This window comes from Lissotriton vulgaris, chromosome 5 (assembly GCF_964263255.1).
Source record: "Lissotriton vulgaris chromosome 5, aLisVul1.2, whole genome shotgun sequence".
Classification (NCBI taxonomy): Eukaryota; Metazoa; Chordata; class Amphibia; order Caudata; family Salamandridae; genus Lissotriton; species Lissotriton vulgaris.
In genome coordinates, this window is record NC_141693.1 from 1,058,872,646 (window position 1) to 1,058,891,306 (window position 18,661).

At 47.1% G+C, this 18,661-nt stretch overlaps 1 protein-coding gene across 4 annotated transcripts in view; it reads left to right on the plus strand.

Annotated features, from left to right (window-relative positions):
* The window catches only part of PDCD11 (programmed cell death 11), a 640,465-nt gene that overhangs the window by 241,665 nt on the left and 380,139 nt on the right, over positions 1 to 18,661 (plus strand). For all 4 annotated transcript variants that reach the window (XM_086922722.1, XM_086922723.1, XM_086922724.1 and 1 more), the window contains exon 16: positions 15,057 to 15,227. In XM_086922722.1, coding sequence (XP_086778848.1) covers positions 15,057 to 15,227 — 171 coding nt within the window. The remainder of the gene's footprint in view (positions 1 to 15,056; positions 15,228 to 18,661) is intronic.

An 18,661-nucleotide genomic window follows, 5' to 3' on the forward strand; every position in this document is an offset into this window, starting at 1 on the left:
CATAGAGCATCACCATGATTCTTTGGCATCCTAATGAGGTGAGTTCCACTCTGTAGGCTGGATCAGAACATCCTCCGTTGAGCCAATCATTTATAGCAAGAGCTGCGATGCCAGATAATATAGGTACAGGTTAGCCATACCAAGGTTCCCGTTGTATGGCGCGCACTGACAGGTTACATAGGTCAGGCGTGGTCTAGAGTTGTGCCATAGAAAGGAGATAGCCATTGAGTCCATCTCATGAAACAGTGATGTGGCAGCATATGTGGAATGTTTTGAAAAAGATAAAGAAACAGTTGCAGCACCATCATTTTGTATGGAGCTATCGTACCAATTACTTTCAACAGGAGTGACTGCCACTTGTTGAGGTCTACTTTGATCCTACAGGCCAAAGCAGTAAAGTTAAGGGACCATGTTGGTGCGGGGAGAAGCGCCACCTGAATGCCCAGGTAGCGGAAACTCAAGCGACGCACTGGAATAGTGGTCTGCTATTCCATAGAGCTCCTCGATGGTGACAGTGGTACCAAGATTGACTTGGCTGGATTGATGTTCATTCCTTAAGCCTCAGCTAAGATCTGCAAAAGCTGGAGACAGCAGGGGCCACTGATATCTGTCTTATAAAAGAACAAGGGACATCGTTCATGGTATAATGCAATGCGGTCATTATGGCCTGTGACCCATGCTGACCTGTGCATCGCATCGAACAAGTTGAGCAAAAGGCTCGATCACTAGCACGAAAAGGAGAGGAGATAAGGGGCAACCCTGCTGAGTCGCCCAGCGTACGGAGAACTTGTCCGAGACCACCCTATTAATCCGCACATGGGCGGTAGAGTTACAGTAGAGCACATGGACAAAATTGCGGAAACTTGGTCCAAGCCAGGCCCTCTGTAAAACCTGTGAGATAGACCCCAGTGCACTGTGACAAAAGCTTTCTTGAAATCAATGAGAAGCAATGCCAACTGGGGTGTAAGGAGGTGGTGATGAGTGATGGCCAATTGTAGGCGCCACAAACAGTGTCTCGTGCTCCTAGCTGGCATAAATCCACATTGGTCTGGGTGTATTAGAATGGAAAGGACACATTTGAGGCGTGAGGCCAAAATAGTTGCAAAGATTTTAACTTCTCCGTTTATTTCTTGTTCCACTGCGTGAGTGTATGTTCGTCTTGGAGGTGCCGCGCATCGCTCGTCGCACCTAGTTTCAGAAGCACAGAGGTTTTGACTGGAAATTCCATGTGGGAGAATCTGTACTTGGGAGACAGACAGACAGTCTGCAGGGAGCATTAAAGTCATATCCATGGATGTTTACGGGGAGCAGCTGATGTGTGTGTGTGTGGTTGTGTGTGGGTGTGTGCGTGTGTGTGTGTGTGTGTGTATACTGTCTTTGTCTAGGGTTCCAGAGTCTCCAAATATCTCATAGGCCCAAAGTATTCACCCTGTTGAGCAAATGCCAGGCACCACTACAACAATGCTCTTTTGGGAGGCCGGTGGACTCAGCTGCAGGGGCATAGGCCACGTTTAAGTCACCCCTTATAAGTGTGAGATCCTCCTGTAACCATGCTTTCACTGCACTGAGCTCAAGGAAGGAGTCTAGCGCCGTGGGGGGAGTGTAGAGACATAGAAGGTTCAATGGTCAACCCCCACCACGCCAGTGAGGGCGAGGTATCAACCATTATTGGGAAGGCATAACACAGAAAACTTGCCACCTCTCGGGATCCCCTTGCGTAGCCAGCATGATAAATTCGGTCATAACCCTGGCGTGCCAGGAATGGAAACATTGTACCCATAGGGTGTGTCTCCTGTAACATCAGGACCGAAGGTGGGAAGCGGTGGGCGTAATGCAGTACTACGAAGCGTTTAGCACAGTCTTGAAGGCTGTTCATATTCCACGACATAAAGTGGAAAGATGTAATGATAAATCAGGCAGTGGCAGTAGGAACGGCCCCCGTGGTCCACGAGGATATTCTGAGCAGTCTGCTCTGGGGTGTAGTGCGCTAATGGAAAGGTGTAGTGATACAACATTGGGTACAGTTGTGTTAGTGTCATGAGATGACCTAAAAGACAAAAATTGCAATTGCAGGTAACAAACTATAACCGTAGAAACAGACTCTCAAGGGAAATCCCCACCCCCATACTTCCCCCGTATAAGCATCTGTCGCCCTGAAACTTGCAACAAATCTTAAAACCAGTCCATCTTCAGGTGTGGACTGGTGGACCCCTCTACATTGCAGGATCAATATCCTTCATTGGTTCTCAACTGTGCAGGTGACACCTAGGTTCTACTGTGAGCAGTGTTCATCTGCTTCCCCATGTCTTGACCATAGGCTGGTTCGAATCCAGCAGCGGACAAAGAAGATGAGGGTGTCTCGCGTTGTCTGCCGCCAACTAGATTAACATAGATGTATCTCTCCCGGCATCTAGTCGCTGATGTGTTGGGTTGGTGGCTCTGACGAGCTAGGGAACAAGTTGTCCTGCGAGTTGCATCAACCCCAATGGGAGCGGGTACGGGTCCTTTATCATCACCTCACTACCTCCAAGCTGACTGTTGCTGATGTTCCAGTCGAGGGTTAGGTCAACGGCTCAGTCTGTGGAGTTGTTTCTCTTCAGTGAGCCAGACCCAGGCTGATACTTGGGTCACAAATAAATGCATTTTGTTAGTGTGAATCACTTAAAGGTGGCTGGGAACAGAGGCATGTATGAAAGATTAATTGCCCTGAGCTTTTGTTTAACTGCCTCATAGAACCTTCGCTTCGCCTGCACTTCCTTGATGTAATCCTGAAATATAAGGATTTCGGATTCCTGGTAGCGGAGTTCTGGGAGGGCCCAATCCTCTGTTAGGATTTATTTATTTATTTATTTATTTTCAAAGTTTTATATAGCGCGAACAAGATCTTTGCAGATATCAGAGCGCTTTACAGAAAACAAGGGCTAGGGGAAACAAGAGGGTGATTAAACAAACTATTGGGTACAATATAGTAGTCTGTAGTAAGTGAATAGCAAAATAGGATAGCAATCAGATAAAAACATAATACAAAAAGACAATCCGATAACCAATAATACAAAAACGGCGCAAAGTCTTCGATCCAATAAAAATAGAGTTCAGGTGAATTTAGCCATAAGGATGGCTTTTACCTCTTTCTAAAAAAATGCAGTGGAGGAGATAAGCCTGGTTTCAGGAGGGAGTGCATTCCAGATCCTGGGTGCCATTCCTGAGAAGGAGCATTTGTATGTTTTTCCTTCCGGAATCTTCGCGGTTTCTGGACGAGATTTTTTGTGCTTCTATTGGATCTCGAGCCTCCTGATATAGTCCGATTTTGAGTAAGGTAGTCGGGTGACTCTAGGTGTACGGCCAAGTGTGTCATACAGGCGATTTTCAGCTGTATTCTGGCTTCAAACGGCAGCCAGTTCAGGGATTTTAAGTCGGGGGATATATGCAAATGTTTCCTTGATCCGGTGATGAGTCTCGCTACAGCGTTCAAAGGAGGCTCTTAGGGGTGCGGTTGAGGATAGGGGGAGTCCGCTGAGAGCCACAATTCCGTAGTATATGCGTGGGATGACTAGGGCTTGTACAGCAGTTTGGAAGTCCTTAGCTGGGAAGAAGGGTTTAAGTTTCCTCAAAGTGTTGATTTGGAAATTAGCTCCTTTAGTTGCTTTGCTAATGTGCTGCTGCATGTTGAGATTGGCGTCAAGTGTGATGCCTAAGGATTTTGCTGAGTCCACGATGGTGGGTTGGACATTGAGTGAGGTTAGGTGCTTGAGCCAGGTTTGGGTGATGGCGATTTTCGCAGGAGGTGAGATCAGAAGGAACTCAGTTTTCAGAGCATTTAGTTTGAGGTGATTGTCGGCCAACCATGATTGGGTGTTTCTGAGCGTGGAGTTCAGAAGTTTGATGTCTTCCGGGGATTGTAGTTTGAGGTAGAGTTGAGTGTCATCAGCGTGCATGTGAAAGTGTACATTAGATGCGTGAAGCAAGGTGGTGAGTGGTTCCATGACTAGGTTGAACAATGTGGGGGATAGGGAAGATCCTTGTGGAACGACTAATGTTACAGGCACAGATGAGGACAACACGTTGTTGATCTTGAACTTCTGAGACCGGTTATGTAGGAAGGAAGTGAACCATTTGAGAACAGTTCCGGAAAAACCCATTCTGGTGTTTAACAGCTCCAGTAGATTCTCATGTTTGACAGTGTCAAATGCTGAGGAGAGATGAAGTAGGATGAGGAGGCAGGAATCGTTGTGATCAAGGATTTGGAGGGCGTCATCAATTATGTGCGTCATAGCCGTTTCCGTACTATGTCTTGCTCGGAAGCCTGATTGATGAGGGTTGAGGAGGTCAAACTGATCAATGTGTTTTGTCAGTTGGAGTTGTAATTGTTTAGGTCAGCAGGGTCAGCTGTAGGTTTCTTGAGTATAGGCATGACTTGCCCCAACTTGAGGGAGTCCGGGATGAGTCCTTGTTGCAGGGAACTGTTAGTGATTTTAGTCCAGAGTGGGAGGAGCAGGGGGGTGAAGTCTTTTACAGCATTAGCAGGTAAGGGGTCTGTGAGGTGATTAGAGGGTTTCAAGGTGCCAAGCAGTTTGTTAATTGCTTCTTCAGAGTAGATGTCGAAGGACGACCATGCCGCGTTGTTTTTAGGTTGAGTGGTAGTTATGCTGATGGGGCTGGAGTATCGGCTTACATCATTGAGGAGGTCACTTCTTATATTATCAGTCTTTAGCTTAAAGAAAGCAGAAAAGTCTTCACAGGATGGTATATCGCTTGTTGTGCTGTTTGATTGTAGAGGTTGTTCCTTGGTTTGAGTTTTGACTAGTTCGAACAGTTTTCTTGGTCGGTTTTTTGCTTGGTCGAGCTGGAGGCTGAAGAAGTCAGATTTCGAGCGCTTGATTTTCCTAAAGTAGCCATTTCTCTTATTCTTAAGAGTTTTAAGGTGCAGTGCTGAGGGGTCTGATCTCCAGGTGCGCTCTGCCATTCGCATGGCAAGTCTGTCTTCATTGAGTCTACCATCATACCATGGGTTTGACTTCTTGGTTGAGACTCTCTTCCGTTGCAGGGGGGCGGCTTCGTTGATTATTGAGGTCATAGAGTCGAGGTAGAGGTCGGTCAGAGATTGTACGTCAGAGGCGCCCGAAGGAGGAAGGAGGAGACTGCAGGTGTGGGAAGGCAAGGAGTTTGGGTTAAGTTTCTTCAGGTCTATTTTCCAGATCTTGGATTTGGTGGGTTGAGCCGGGTTAAGTTTAACTTTTTCGTTGATGAAGAATGTGATAATGTGGTGGTCTGACCAGTCACAGGGTTGGATTGCCCCCAGTTGGGTAGAGTCCTCTTTGGCGATGATAAGGTCGAGGATAGAGCCTTTGTCATGTGTCGGGCTGTTGTAGATTTGGGTGAGGTCAAGCGCATTAAGGAAAGTTTTGAGACTATTCACCACTGCGTCATTCTGATCGTTCCAGTGGAGATTGAAGTCACCCAGGTAGATTTGAGTGTTCTGCCGTCCGGCATTGGATGAAATCGTGTCCATGAGTTGTTGGGTGAAGGTGAGGTTGTCCAGGGGCGGGTGGTAGATGACATGTAAATACAGCATACAGCATACAGGTTTGCCCTCGCTGGTGATATCGAGGCAGATGAGTTCACAGGAGGTGAGGGAGGGGGAGGTGACTTTAGTAACAGAGAGGTTGCTCCTAAAAATGCATGTTATTCCCCCGCCCGTCTTGCCAGTCCTGTCGAGTCTAATGATGTGGTAGTTGGGGGGACTAGAATGTCCATTATTAGGTGTAGAGGATTCAGTTAGCCAGGTTTCAGTCAGAATGGCTAGGTCAAGGTCAATTGTTATGATGAGATCCGCGATGTCGGAGGAATGTCTAGGGGCCGATCTGCAGTTGAGTCTGGGGGTGAGAAGGATGGTCGAGTGTTCTAGAGAGAGGGGGACTTTTCTGAGGTTATTGGGGACGGAACTTCTGTTGCTTTGTGTGGGGGGCCTAAGGGGATTTGAGAGAATCGTGGGTATGGGGAGGTGTGTGGTGGTTGAGTGGTTTAAGGGACCTGGGACATATGAGCGGAGGAGGGTGTGTATGTCGTGGTCCGAAAGGGGATTAAGGGCGCGTCAGGGGCGGTTGGTGTGATTGCGAGCGGGGATAGAGGGCCAATGCGGGGAGTATTGAGTGAAAGGGTCTGTGGGGAGGGTGGAGGACTTGTTGGGCGAGGAAGTGGTGGTGGGTAGGGGGTGTCTAGGGTGTATGAAGAGAAGTTCTTTGATGGTGTGAAGATCTTCTTTGACTTGGAGGAGGGTGGACATAATCATGTCCAGAGTTGGATTGGGGATGGTGTTGGGGATGAGAGCCGTGGGCTGGTTGAACAGGGAACTGGAGTGGGGGGGGAGGAGGGGTGCGCTAGCGTTAGTGCAGGGCTCTGCGGTAATAGTAAGTGGGATGGCATTCGGCAGGTGAGAGAGTTTGGGGGTGCGGGGTGTGGATGAGGTAGGGGGGAGGTTGGTGGCATAGGTGAGGGTGTTGGTGGGAGGCGGCGAAGGTGAGTTGGGGGATGAGTGTAGGCTGGAGATGGTGGGAGTGCAGGTAAGGTAGTGGGGGCTGAGAATGGGGGCAGAGAGGAGGAGGGGATAAGGTAAGGGAGGTGGTGTGTTCTGAGAGACTAGTTGGGAGAGTGGGGTAATGGGGAGTGAGAGTGGGGGGAAATAGAGTGGGAGATTGTCCTGCCGCAGGGAGGGGGAGATAAGTTCAGGGAGGTGGTGGGTTCTGCGAGACTCGTAGGAGGTGTGAGGTGGGGGTTAGGGGGGTGGGGTGTGGCGGATGTATGAAGGGGAGTGATCTACGCGTGTGATTGAGGGGTGTGACGAAGTTACAGTGGGTGGGTGACTGACTAGAGCGCTGGGGGGAGGGGAGAGGTGCGTGTCGTTCAGATGCTGTGCTAGGTTAGGAGTGTTAGATAGACGATAGGAGGTGGAGGGTGTTGTGTAGTCTTGGGTGTTAGGTGTGGAGGTACGACGGTTGGAGATATGTTCTATGAAGGTGGGGAACAGGTTGTCGAGTAGGTCAAGGTTCCTGTCTGTGGATTGAAATAGGATGATCCCGTTGTTGTAGATAGTGATGGTGGCTCTGCCTGGGAAGAGTTGGGATGGTGTGATAGAAAGTGTTAGACCATGAGCGGATTTTCTGGTGGTGGAGATAGTGAGAAAGGAGAGGAGCGCTTTCCTCCATTGTGCTCTACGTATAGTGTAGAAGATGATATCGGTGCTCGTGGCTCCATTGATCAGTGAGAAGTAGGTGTCCACAAACGGGGTTTCCGGGTGGGCCTTCAGGAAGTTGTGTTTGAAGCGTTTGGCGTTTTTTTGGGGGAGCTCGGTGGGTAGTTAATTTTGTATGTGTGCTTGCCCATGCGTTCCATGTTGGGAGAGATGGTGTAGGTAGATGAGGGGGTAGATGAGGGGGGGGTGTGTGTGGGTGGGTGAAGTTACAGGGCTATAAGAATGAAAATAAAAAAGAAAAATTGCGAATAGTCTAAGGTATGGTCAGTTAATGAGGAAGACTAGTCTAAGATGGCCACCAGAGTAGAGGACTATTCTAAGATGGGCGCCAAATAGGATAGAGAGAGACCAGAATAGTAGTCCTCTGTCTGTCTGTTGTTGTTAGGGTTTAGAGAGTTTAGTTTCCCTTTCTAATCTGGGGCAAGTCGAGTTAGTCCAGCTTCTAGGTTGCTTGGTGGGGATGAAAAAGTCTAATCTGTTTTGGTGACCACTGGCCGAGTTGTTGTGCAGCCTCGTGGTCATCTGGGGGCAGTGGAGGCGATTTATTGCTCCAGTTTATGGCCCCAGCCATTTTAGACAATGGAAAGACCGACCTGAATGTCCAAGATAGTAATTTGAGTGCAGATACCTTTTAAGATTCCGGACAGACAATGGAAAGAACGACATGAAAGTCCAAGATAATAAATTGAGTGCAGATACCTTTTTAAGATTCAGGACATAGTGGTCATCAGCAGACGCGCGTATCCACCCCTGCACGGTCTGCAGTTCCGCTCATGATAGGTCCCGGCGGCAGCAGAGGGGGTGCGGGGAGTGGGAACCAAGGTGAGGCGCCGAACTGTAGGTCTGGGCAGCAGGCAGCCCCGCACTGCAATTCAGGCAATCAGAGAACAGGCTGTACTGAGGCTGCTCGATCACGCATGCCGGGCACCGGTAAAGAGACGATCTGTAGGTCTGTGCAGCAGGCAGCCCCGCGCTGCAATTCAGGCACTCAGAGAGCAGGCTGCACTGAAGCTGCTCAATCTCGCATGCCGGGCACAGGGGAGACGCCTCGAATTGCCAAACTCGCTAGTGCGGCAGCGTGCAGCTGTGGTGCAGGACGAGGGTGCAGACCGTCGTCGCAGTCGGGCCGTGAAGCATCCCAGCCCGCCTCTGTCATCGATGCCGTGTGCAACCCCAGTCCCGACCAAATTGCCTCAAGGATTGCCCTCCGTTTGATCCGCCTGGGCATAGGCGCAATACTCCCGGAGCGAGTCCCGTCCCTAGGACCGATCCGGTGATGATGGGGAAGACTGTAGGCGGTTCGGAGACCTCCAGTGGGCAGCCCAGCTTTCCCGGTGGACTCCAGTCACGGGTTTTGTGCCCAGCGATGCCAGTCTCCTCGGTGGCCGCAAGTTCTGTAACAGGCTCTAGACATCCGTCTCCGCCGATGGTCCGGTGATAGCGTGGGAGCCCCCAGCCGACTCGTACTCATCTGGTGTCCACCGCCTCTCAGGCGACCACCGATCATTGAGCACGGTGAGCTCCAGCCATCCGCAAATCGGGTAGGAGTGTTAAGGTTGCGATCCAGTTACTTGTGCGATTTGCGTTCCTCGAGGTAGTGGGTGCTAACAGGGATAAATTCCAATAATGGGATCCCAAGCACTAGGATGGTGATAGGAATAAGTTACTGGCGAGGAGCATGAGCAGCAGTTTCTTTAAATATATAAAAATACAAAGGTGGGAAACATGCCCAAAATTGTCGTTCTGTCTCCTTTTGTGGACACATGCAAAACCCTTCCTTTTTAGGTCTCGCCTGTCGATGCGCATGCGCATCGAGCAAGGCGAGAGTATTGGCACTTATCCGCTCTTTATCCACACTGCAAGGAATCGTGGCGATTCCTTGCAGTGCACGAGAAATTTAAGCTCAATGCGCATGCGCATTGAGCTTAAATGCGCGTGCACATGCCCCCAGCCGCCTGCCTTGCCTACTCTCTCTCACAGCCTCCCCCTGCTCCGCCCCCCTCACTACTTGATTGCACGGCCGCTAGGCCGTGCCTCCCCTACTCTCCTCCCCCCCCCCCCCCCCCCCCCCCTCCTCCTCTCCTCCCCTGCCTGCCTTTTGCTCAATAGTTCTACCCCTCTCTCTTCCTGTGCCTAAATTATTTACAAAGACTCACATTGCTCCTACTACAAGCCTTTGAACCCGCCATCTCCCTGAGGTGAGTTTCGGAGACGTTTCGCAACGATTTTAAAATTAAAAGAACCCCGAAAACTGTAATTACGATTCTTACTCACCCCAACAGCTTACAGCACTATCACCAGCGCCGTACCCGCTCCGCCCCCTCCCCTTCCCGCCGTGTCGTATTACTCCTCCCCCTCCCCTCTCCTCTGTCCGTCTTGTTCTTTTGCTCAATAGTTCTACCCCTCTCTCTTCCTGTGCCTAAATTATTTACAAAGACTCACATTCCTCCTACTACAAGCCTTTGAACCCGCCATCTCCCTGAGGTGAGTTTCGGAGACGTTTCGCAACGATTTTAAAATTAAAAGAACCCCGAAAACTGTAATTACGAGTCTTACTCACCCCAACAGCTTACAGCACTATCACCAGCGCCGTACCCGCTCCGCCCCCTCCCCTTCCCGCCGTGTCGTATTACTCCTCCCCTCTCCTCCGTCCGTCTTGTTCTTTTGCTCAATAGTTCTACCCCTCTCTCTTCCTGTGCCTAAATTATTTACAAAGACTCACATTCCTCCTACTACAAGCCTTTGAACCCGCCATCTCCCTGAGGTGAGTTTCGGAGACGTTTCGCAACGATTTTAAAATTAAAAGAACCCCGAAAACTGTAATTACGAGTCTTACTCACCCCAACAGCTTACAGCACTATCACCAGCGCCGCCATAAGCAGCACGGCACATTACGTAGGAATAAAAAAAAAAACACCAGGCGTCCTCGCGAGAACCCCGTGTCACGCGGGTAAACGGGGCGGTAGCAAGGTATCTCCATGGAAGTGTTATCGTATGTTATGATGGAGCCGTTCCTCCGATTTTTTTCTTTCTTTGCTGAGATTAGTCCTGCAGGAATCTTCTTCTAGATTTTAAGTGTACATGATCATATTGTGAAAAGTCTAATGGCACGCTTTACGCTGAGACTTAGGGTACTATTTGTACCTAGATGTTCGAGCGTTTAACATTTCACTTTTGTCCCGTCCTCTACAGATCGCTGGTGCTAGCGTCTTATAGCTTGTTTTTTACTGAAAGTAGTCACACAAGCACAGTACACAAAGCTCCCCGGCCTGTAGTTCAAGCCCCACCCCACGCAGCACCTGCAGGGGGCTGCCTGATAGAATCAGACTGCCCACACCCCTCCATAGGCGGTATTCCGGTGCTATTGTGCCCACTCTGGTAATCATGACGCCCCCTGCTGCGTGCATTTACAATGTGATGCGTTCCTTCCGCTGGAGGGCAGATTCGACCACACACTGTTCACAATCACAAGCAGGCTCTGTTCTGCAAGGTGCCGGGGGACCTTCCTGCAGCCCACGCGTTTCTAAAATGTCAGTTCCGTAGGTGTTTCCGACAGCCCTCCCCGCGGCTCACAGCACGTAACTTTCCTTAAGGGATGTTGTTTATCTCGTGTTTTGTTTTCTTTTTATAGGGATATGTTTTTATGCATTTATGACAAGGTCTCGTGGCGGTGTCACCTCGCATCCCAAAATACCTACCCCCTCACCCTCAACCCCTCACCCTCACTCACCCTCACCCTCGCTCACCCTCAACCCCTCACCCACCCTCAACCCCTCACCCTCAATCCCTCACCCTCACTCACCCTCACTCACCCACACTCACCCTCACTCACCTTCACCCTCACTCACCTTCAACCCCTCACCCACCCCCACTCACCCTCAACCCCTCAACCCCTCACCCTCCCTCACCCTCATTCACCCTCAACCCCTCACCCTCACTCACCCTCAACCCCTCACCCTCACTCACCCTCAACCCCTCACCCTCAATCCCTCACCCTCACCCACCCTCACCCACCCTCACCCACACTCACCCACACTCACCCACACTCACCCACACTCACACTCACCCCCACTCACCCTCACCCACCCTCACCCACCCTCACTCACCCTCACTCACTCACCCTCACTCACCCTCACTCACCCTCACTCACCCTCACTCACCCTCACTCACCCTCACTCACCCTCACTCACCCTCACTCACCCTCACTCACCCTCACCCTCACTCACCCTCACTCACCCTCAACCTCATGCTAAAGATTTACAAAAAAACCCATTAACAATTCTAAAAGCACTAACTCTAATGCTGCGAGACCTATTGCATTTCTAATGCTTGTTAGGTTTAGTTGCCCGACAACCTGCAGAGCTTCAGATGCATGGGTTAACAAAAATAATATAACCTTCACGCCACACAGCAGAGTCCAGTACCTGACCCGACCTTTCATGGGGCTCTGGTTGAACCAATTCTGTCTGGCCCTATGACTTATGTCACTGAACATCAGAGGTGGATAAAATTATCCTTTTTGCAGAAGGGAATCATAAACATTTGTCACTGGCACAAGGACACCATGTGGGCAGTAAATGTACACCTTACAAATATTTTCTTTTTTAGGTGTTAGTTTGTTAGAGACTGTCTTCTGCATTGGGCAAAGCAATATTACAATATCAAGCTGCAGGCAAGCCAAGTTCCACTGGGCAAATCCGAATGATGCACTATAAAAGTCCACACTACTTTTTTCTGTGACACAACCATCCACATTTCAAAGAGTTCCACCTGACAGTGAGTTTACAATGAAAACCTTTTCTTATTTACATCTTAGCTCTTGACCAGCAAAGCCTAGGGATTGTCTATGCAACTATAGGTATATGACTATGACAAATAGCTTGGTGGGTTCAACTAACATGTCTGGAAACAGGATATCCATTGAATTTAGATCTGTGCCTCAGGTTGTGCATACCTGGAGTTGCTCTATAGGTTTTTCCCAGGACATGAAAAGTAAGCAGTTCAGTATGATATATAATGACTCCTTATACGCCAAACAGACAAATCACACAAAAAAGTCAAACTGTGCAGGACCACTGCCAATTCTTTGGACCGCTCCAACCCCAAAATGTTTCTTACTAGATACAAATATTCCAGCCTTATGTGAAGGTTGCAGCTTGTAGCATAAATACCTCCCTGTACAGTAACATTCCTGGATTTATTTAAAAGGTGCATAAAACCCCCAGGAGGTGGGAAAGTAGCAAAAGTTACCACATTCAGATCATCAGCAAAAGAACTGAAATGCAAAATAATCATGGGCAGCACTTCAGTACAGCATACAATAACATGGTTGTTGTTTTCTCTTACAATGTCCTCTCAAAAAATAGATGTTCCAAGTAAATGTAATGTTTGTTTGAAAATTATTTCATACCTTGTTCTTATGGCAGTTGTAAAATTCAGTTTGATAGAAATACCTCAAACACAAAAGGCGATTGTTTGGAGACCAACTTGCAATTTGTCTCACCATTGGCAATCACTCAGGGGAGCATTCCAAACCATTGTTCTTTTGACCACCATGCCACCTCAGTTTGTGCCCAGCCATATGCAATCAGTCATGACACTGCTCCAATAGGAGCAATCCAGCCCAAACTTCCAGGCCAGGCCCTGATAATATGAATTTTTGAAGGATTACCAGAGCCAAATAATCATGGATCTTTAGTGATCTGTTTTGCATAGTTCTCGTTCTTCGCTTTCAGAATGACTGTGTGGCAATGTCTTGTCTTTTCAGGTTTTGTCAAATGTGTTCTGTGTTTTTCTTTAGCATTGCTCCTGCCTGCATACATCCTGTTCGGTTTACCATATATATCTGGTTTGTGTCAAACCACTTATTAATAGTCTTTCGTCTGGCTTGAGCATGGAGCAATAATGTGGAATGGCTTGGAGATGTATGAAATTAAGGAAGTTGAGTAGTGTTACAGGATTGTTGACATCTTAGTGAGTTAGGTAGACCTCATTGAAGATTTATTTTTTAACTTTACATTAATCTGTAGTTGCCTTCCTACTATATTGGACTATGATATAAACTAGACTGTTGTTTCACTTCACAAATGGGTGACTTAAATAAAACAGTGCTTGGGTCAGGTTTGAAGACCTTAAATGTGGTGGGCTTGGTAGTTAATATAATGGAGTTATTGAGGAGGGCTGCAATGTTAAGTAAACCCTTCCTTTCCCTGTTACAATCTATATTCCCTGTATTATACCTTCAAAAATTGAAAACTTTACAGCAAACTTATTTAGCAGATATATTCTAGGTGGGAAATCCCAGAATTGAATATTTTCTCTAACGGAAGTGGGCAGGAAATGGAACCTGTTGTGCTGAGTGCAATTTCTCTGAGGTCTATCCCTGAGGGGTGCTTTCTTCATAGAAAAGGTGCTTCATCTGGTGTGCTTTGTTTTAGTTCCCCTCATTACATGACTGGTTCAGGAAACACAGAACATAGTATCCTCTTTGTGCCAGTAGGGATTTAGGTTAGTTACCCAGACTTTATGCAACTCCACCTTTACTTTCCTTGCACAGTATAGTTATGGCTACTGAGCTACCCCAGAATTCCAGATTAGTCCATTGAAATTGAATGAAAAATGTCTATGTACTTGCTTGCTACTAAACAGTGTGCTGGATCTGGTCTTGACGGCAAGAAGGCACATTTCTGCCGACTGGTGTGTGGAAGGGAGTGTTGATTTTTTTATCCTTTAGTACTTAATTTTCCTTCTTGTTGGCACTTAAAGACCTCAGTATAAAAATGATTTCTGCCTTAATCCTCCTGAGAGGATTTTTTTTTACCTGCCCATAATGAACTCCGAATTACTTTCCATCACCACATTTATGTAGTCTGGGCCTGACTGGACAAGGTCTCAACCTTTCTGATGACTCTTTTTGGGCCTGTACAATCTTGCTCACTAAGGTTTTACAAGGCAGTCCTTTATAGTCTTCAAGTCAACAGCTGACTTGATGAACCTCAACCATGCTCCTTTATGTGAAGCAGTTTTGCAAAGGCCTCTGGATGGGTAATTTGTGTGAAGTTGTATCCATTTGATGAATACATTAATGTATTTGGTGATATTCTTTTGATTTGCATGCAGTCCTCCGCTGATTCCCTTTTGCCCTCTTACTCCAAGTCTGTAAGTATGTAGAACACCCTTGCCATCCCTGTATCCAAATTGCCCTCTTTAGTCTATAAACCACCCTAGCCAAGAAGACCTGAAGTGTTTGGGTTAAGCCTCCAGCCCTTAAAAGTAGCTAACAGCTCATATCATGAGTGGTGGGCAGGTCCTAAATATGTGAGTGAGATGCTGTGGCCCAGTAGATGGCCCCCGCAGAATGGAAGAAAATTGGCAGTACCAGAAAGGCTTTTGCAAACATGATTGATGTATTTAAGATATTCCTACATTCAGTTCTATAGGTTTTCCTTCTCATAGTGAGTTTGATTTAACATATGAATCATATATACTTTGTAAATAAAAACTTGTAGCATGCTCTGCATACTCCTGCCATCTAGTGTTGGGTTCTGATGTCTGTAAGTTGTTTTTCTTCGAAAAAAGGCTTTTGCAGGGTTTGGCAAAGGCTACTAACAACTGCTGAGCTTTGGGGGAGGGACTTGGTCCGGTCCATATAGTACTCAAGAGAACAGATGCTTACAGGTAAAGTAACATTTAGTTTATTTAACGTTGTACTGAATAAGATGCATTTCACAAACATGCCCGTAGCGTAGGAGCAAATTTTGTTATGTGATTGAAGTGTTCGCAAGTTATTCCTTGACTTATGATTTAGACTGTGTGCAGGAAGCTTTCTTTGATAACTTCATATGAAGACGGAAATATTGTGAAGGACTTCTCTGATATCCATACAGGAATGCTAATAACTGGTTACATACGGAGCATCATGTCCTACGGTGTGTTTGTGGAGTTCCCACATGGTCTCTGCGGATTGGCACCAAAATCTGTAAGTCTGAGCGGTGTTTTATTTTAAGCTGAATTTGGTTCAAATATTGTGCTACACATTGTTTAAAAGCTATCTTTATTGCATTTTCAATTAAAATAAATATGAACAGTGCGAGTGGAGTACCACCCGAGGGATAAACCTAGGAAAACATTTCAAACGCAAGATTCAAAATATTTAGTCAGCTTGTGTATTTTGGCACAGTACAGTTGCTTGGAAACCCACCTTTTATGCTGGTTTGAAGTGATTCACATTGTTCCACTGAGTTTTTTTAGCACCTGACCCAAATAGCACCAATATTTACTGTTTGGGGAATAGTAATATTGTTCACTCCTGTGCTTTTTGTAATACCTCGGCTACTAGGTCGCATCATAACAGTCTAGTATGCATGTAGAGTAATGACAACCTTCTGCTTTTGGAGATGTTGCATTTAATCATTCAGGGTGTCAGAAGATGAGTATAGGTCTTGGAAAATGTGTTTCCAACTGAGCACCCTTCCTCTGAGAGTGGAAACTACTCTGGAACCACTCTTTTTTAGCGCAATAGTGCTGATTTGATTCAGTATCATAAAGTAAAGCCTACATCTTGCTGGAGACCTTTTGCTTTTGCAGCCTAAAAACTCCCAACTCCTCCCCTCCCATTCCGATTAAGTCTAATTCTCGCTTAGTCCCCATTAGTTAAACTTGAAATGCAGAAAAGGGGTGAACAAGGGATATCATTGCAAGAGGAAGTAGAAGTGGCTTGCCTTCTTCCATACACATGTGAGATTACTCCTCCCCCCCCTTAACCAGAGGTGGTGTGACAAGTACAGATGCCAAACGGCATGAAAATGTAAAGTGTTGGCCTCTTGTGTTGACTGTCGGGAGGATATTCTTTTGTAGGGTCCTCCAACAATGGTGCAGCGCAAGACAGGGGAGTATGTGGCACACCCCTCCTCTCTTGTCCTCAGATCCTAAAGGGACAGGAACTTGCACCAGAATCTGTGGGCTGTACTATGAACCATAGGGGTACCCTTGAGACTGATGGTCCATCTCCACAGAATCTCATTGTGTCTGGGTTCCTCTGTGGTTCTCTCCTTATCAAGAGAGTGGGATTTTATTTACCAGAAAGAGCTGACCCTCTTTCCTGGATCCTGGCTTGCCTATTATGCTGATGGCTTCCTCGAATCAGGCTTAATCCTGGATGCATGCCTTCAGTGGCAATTGAAAGTCACATTGAGCAGGCTTCCTGGAACTGGCTCCTCTGTTTAACACCTTCAAGGATGTGGGTCCTAGATTAGCTCCAAACACTTGAGGATCAATCTGTAACTGTATAAACCAAGCTGAATCCATTCTACCTGACACCCTCTCCCCATGTGTTCTGTCAATATTGTCCCCGGCCCAGCTGTTCTGCTCCAGTCCACGGTCTTCGATCTTATATATAGGCACTCTTTTGGGCGGTAGGGGGTGAGGGTGGGGGGGGTTGGTGTTGAAAGCATACACCAACCCTGATACCTCTTCTAGTGCGTATAAGAATTTACATCCAAAACTTTGTTGCTTCTCCGAGCCATTGACTGGTCTTGAATATTTATCCAGTAATACAATGGTGTCCTACCTACTAATGTAATCGCTTTTGCTCTGGCTGTTTCTTGGCCCTTTTGCCGAGGCCCTTGCGTGCCATCAAGCTCCAAGACCTCCAGCAATCTTCTGGCACAAAAATAAGCCACACTTCACACCAGCTATTGCAAAGTTTCTGAGCAACATATATTGGGCAGGCAAAGCAATCACCACCTTACTTTTGGAACCCACCAGTTCATTCTCTTAAGTTGATGGCAGCTTCCCAAAATGGTAAAACTTAGACATCCCATAAGGACTAGGAGACTAAATGCCCTCCAATATGAAATTGAATCAGTTTGGTCGGTCAAGTAGGGTCATGGCAATGCGTCAAGACAAGCTATGGACTACATCCTTGTCATGACTTTGACTGCTAATCCTCCCTGTTTGCAGACTGAGTATAGGTTTGTGCTCATCCTAAGCTCCAAAGTGCCTAGGTGGGAACTGCTTGTGTTGCAGGAACACATGTGCACTGCTTCAAAGACCATGAACACTGGTTCTGCCTGTTAAGGCAGATGTGCCTGAAGTCTGAATCAGAATCGCGAGGACCCAGAAGAAAACCGTAGTCTTATGCTCCTCCACTAGGTCCTTTAGCAGTTGAAAACAGGCATGGTCACAGACATTGTTGAGTGCTATTTAATTAGCCTTTATTGCCAGTAGATGAAGGCTTTTCAGACGGATCCTCCTTTCACTCTAAACATATGGTTCATACAGCTAACTCTGAAACCTAGTCCCAGGGGAGGGGCTTCACAGCGAGCCCCTCATGGCTCGAATTTTAGGGGGTGTTCTCCACTTTGGTGGAGAAGGAGGGCATACCTCCTCTCACACTGTTGGGCTCAAACTGATGATTCACTCTCTGTGGTACATGATGGATATGCCCTAAAATCCCTGAGCCCCTGTCCAGGCTACCTATCCGCTTCCATTTTAGCCTCATGAACCTCCATAGAAGTTTGAAAGGAGGTGTAGGACTCCGCTCCATTCTGGATCTTGATCTCGTATACCTTCTTACAGCATATCGGCCTGCGCGTAGTTTTGGTGTACATAACCTCAAGTTTTACCTGCTTCTTCAGCATACTTATTTTGAGAACAGGTCTCAGTATCCCATTACCAGGTTAGTGATTCCCATGGGCCCATTTTAACTTGTTTCCATTGTTTTGGCAAAATATGTATAGTCAGAAACTATAAAATATGTGAGAAAGAATGTCCTTTACATTTTCTCTATGTACTGGCAAGCAGTGGGTAGCAGCATTAGGATTAAGAGCAGAAGGATGCAATTCCAACATAACCATGGGATGGGAAATTATTGTAGCGTCTGTTGATTTTGTCCCCTCAGAAAAACGTTGTAATGCACTAAGGCAGGCTGCAGCTGCAGAGGAGAAGAGCTATGAAGCTCTGAGGGTGCACAAAGACCTCGCCCTAGAAAGGTGTAATTCATAGCTAGATGAGGGGGGTTACTGCTTTAAAGAATCCACTTTAGAAGCTACATGAACAAGAGAAGGGCTAGAGAAGTACAGAAAACGCCTTTCACATCCCAAAACCCAGGGAGGCAGAGGTCATGGTGAGGATATGGAAAACTGAGCTATATGTTGGGCTATCTGTCTAGCACCCTGAGTAGTAAGTAGGGAGTAGACTCAGCGAACAAGTGTGGGCATAAAGACCCGCAGCTACAACCCTGATCATCCAGTACCGTCATCCATTTTAAGTAAGACTGTCAAATATGGTAAGGTGGTCAACTCAAAATCCTAGAACAGTAATAATAGAACTACACTAAGCTTTGGAAGTTAGACTTCTTTTTCAACTCTTTGCACTTTAGGTTCCCATATTTAAAGAACTATAAACAAACCT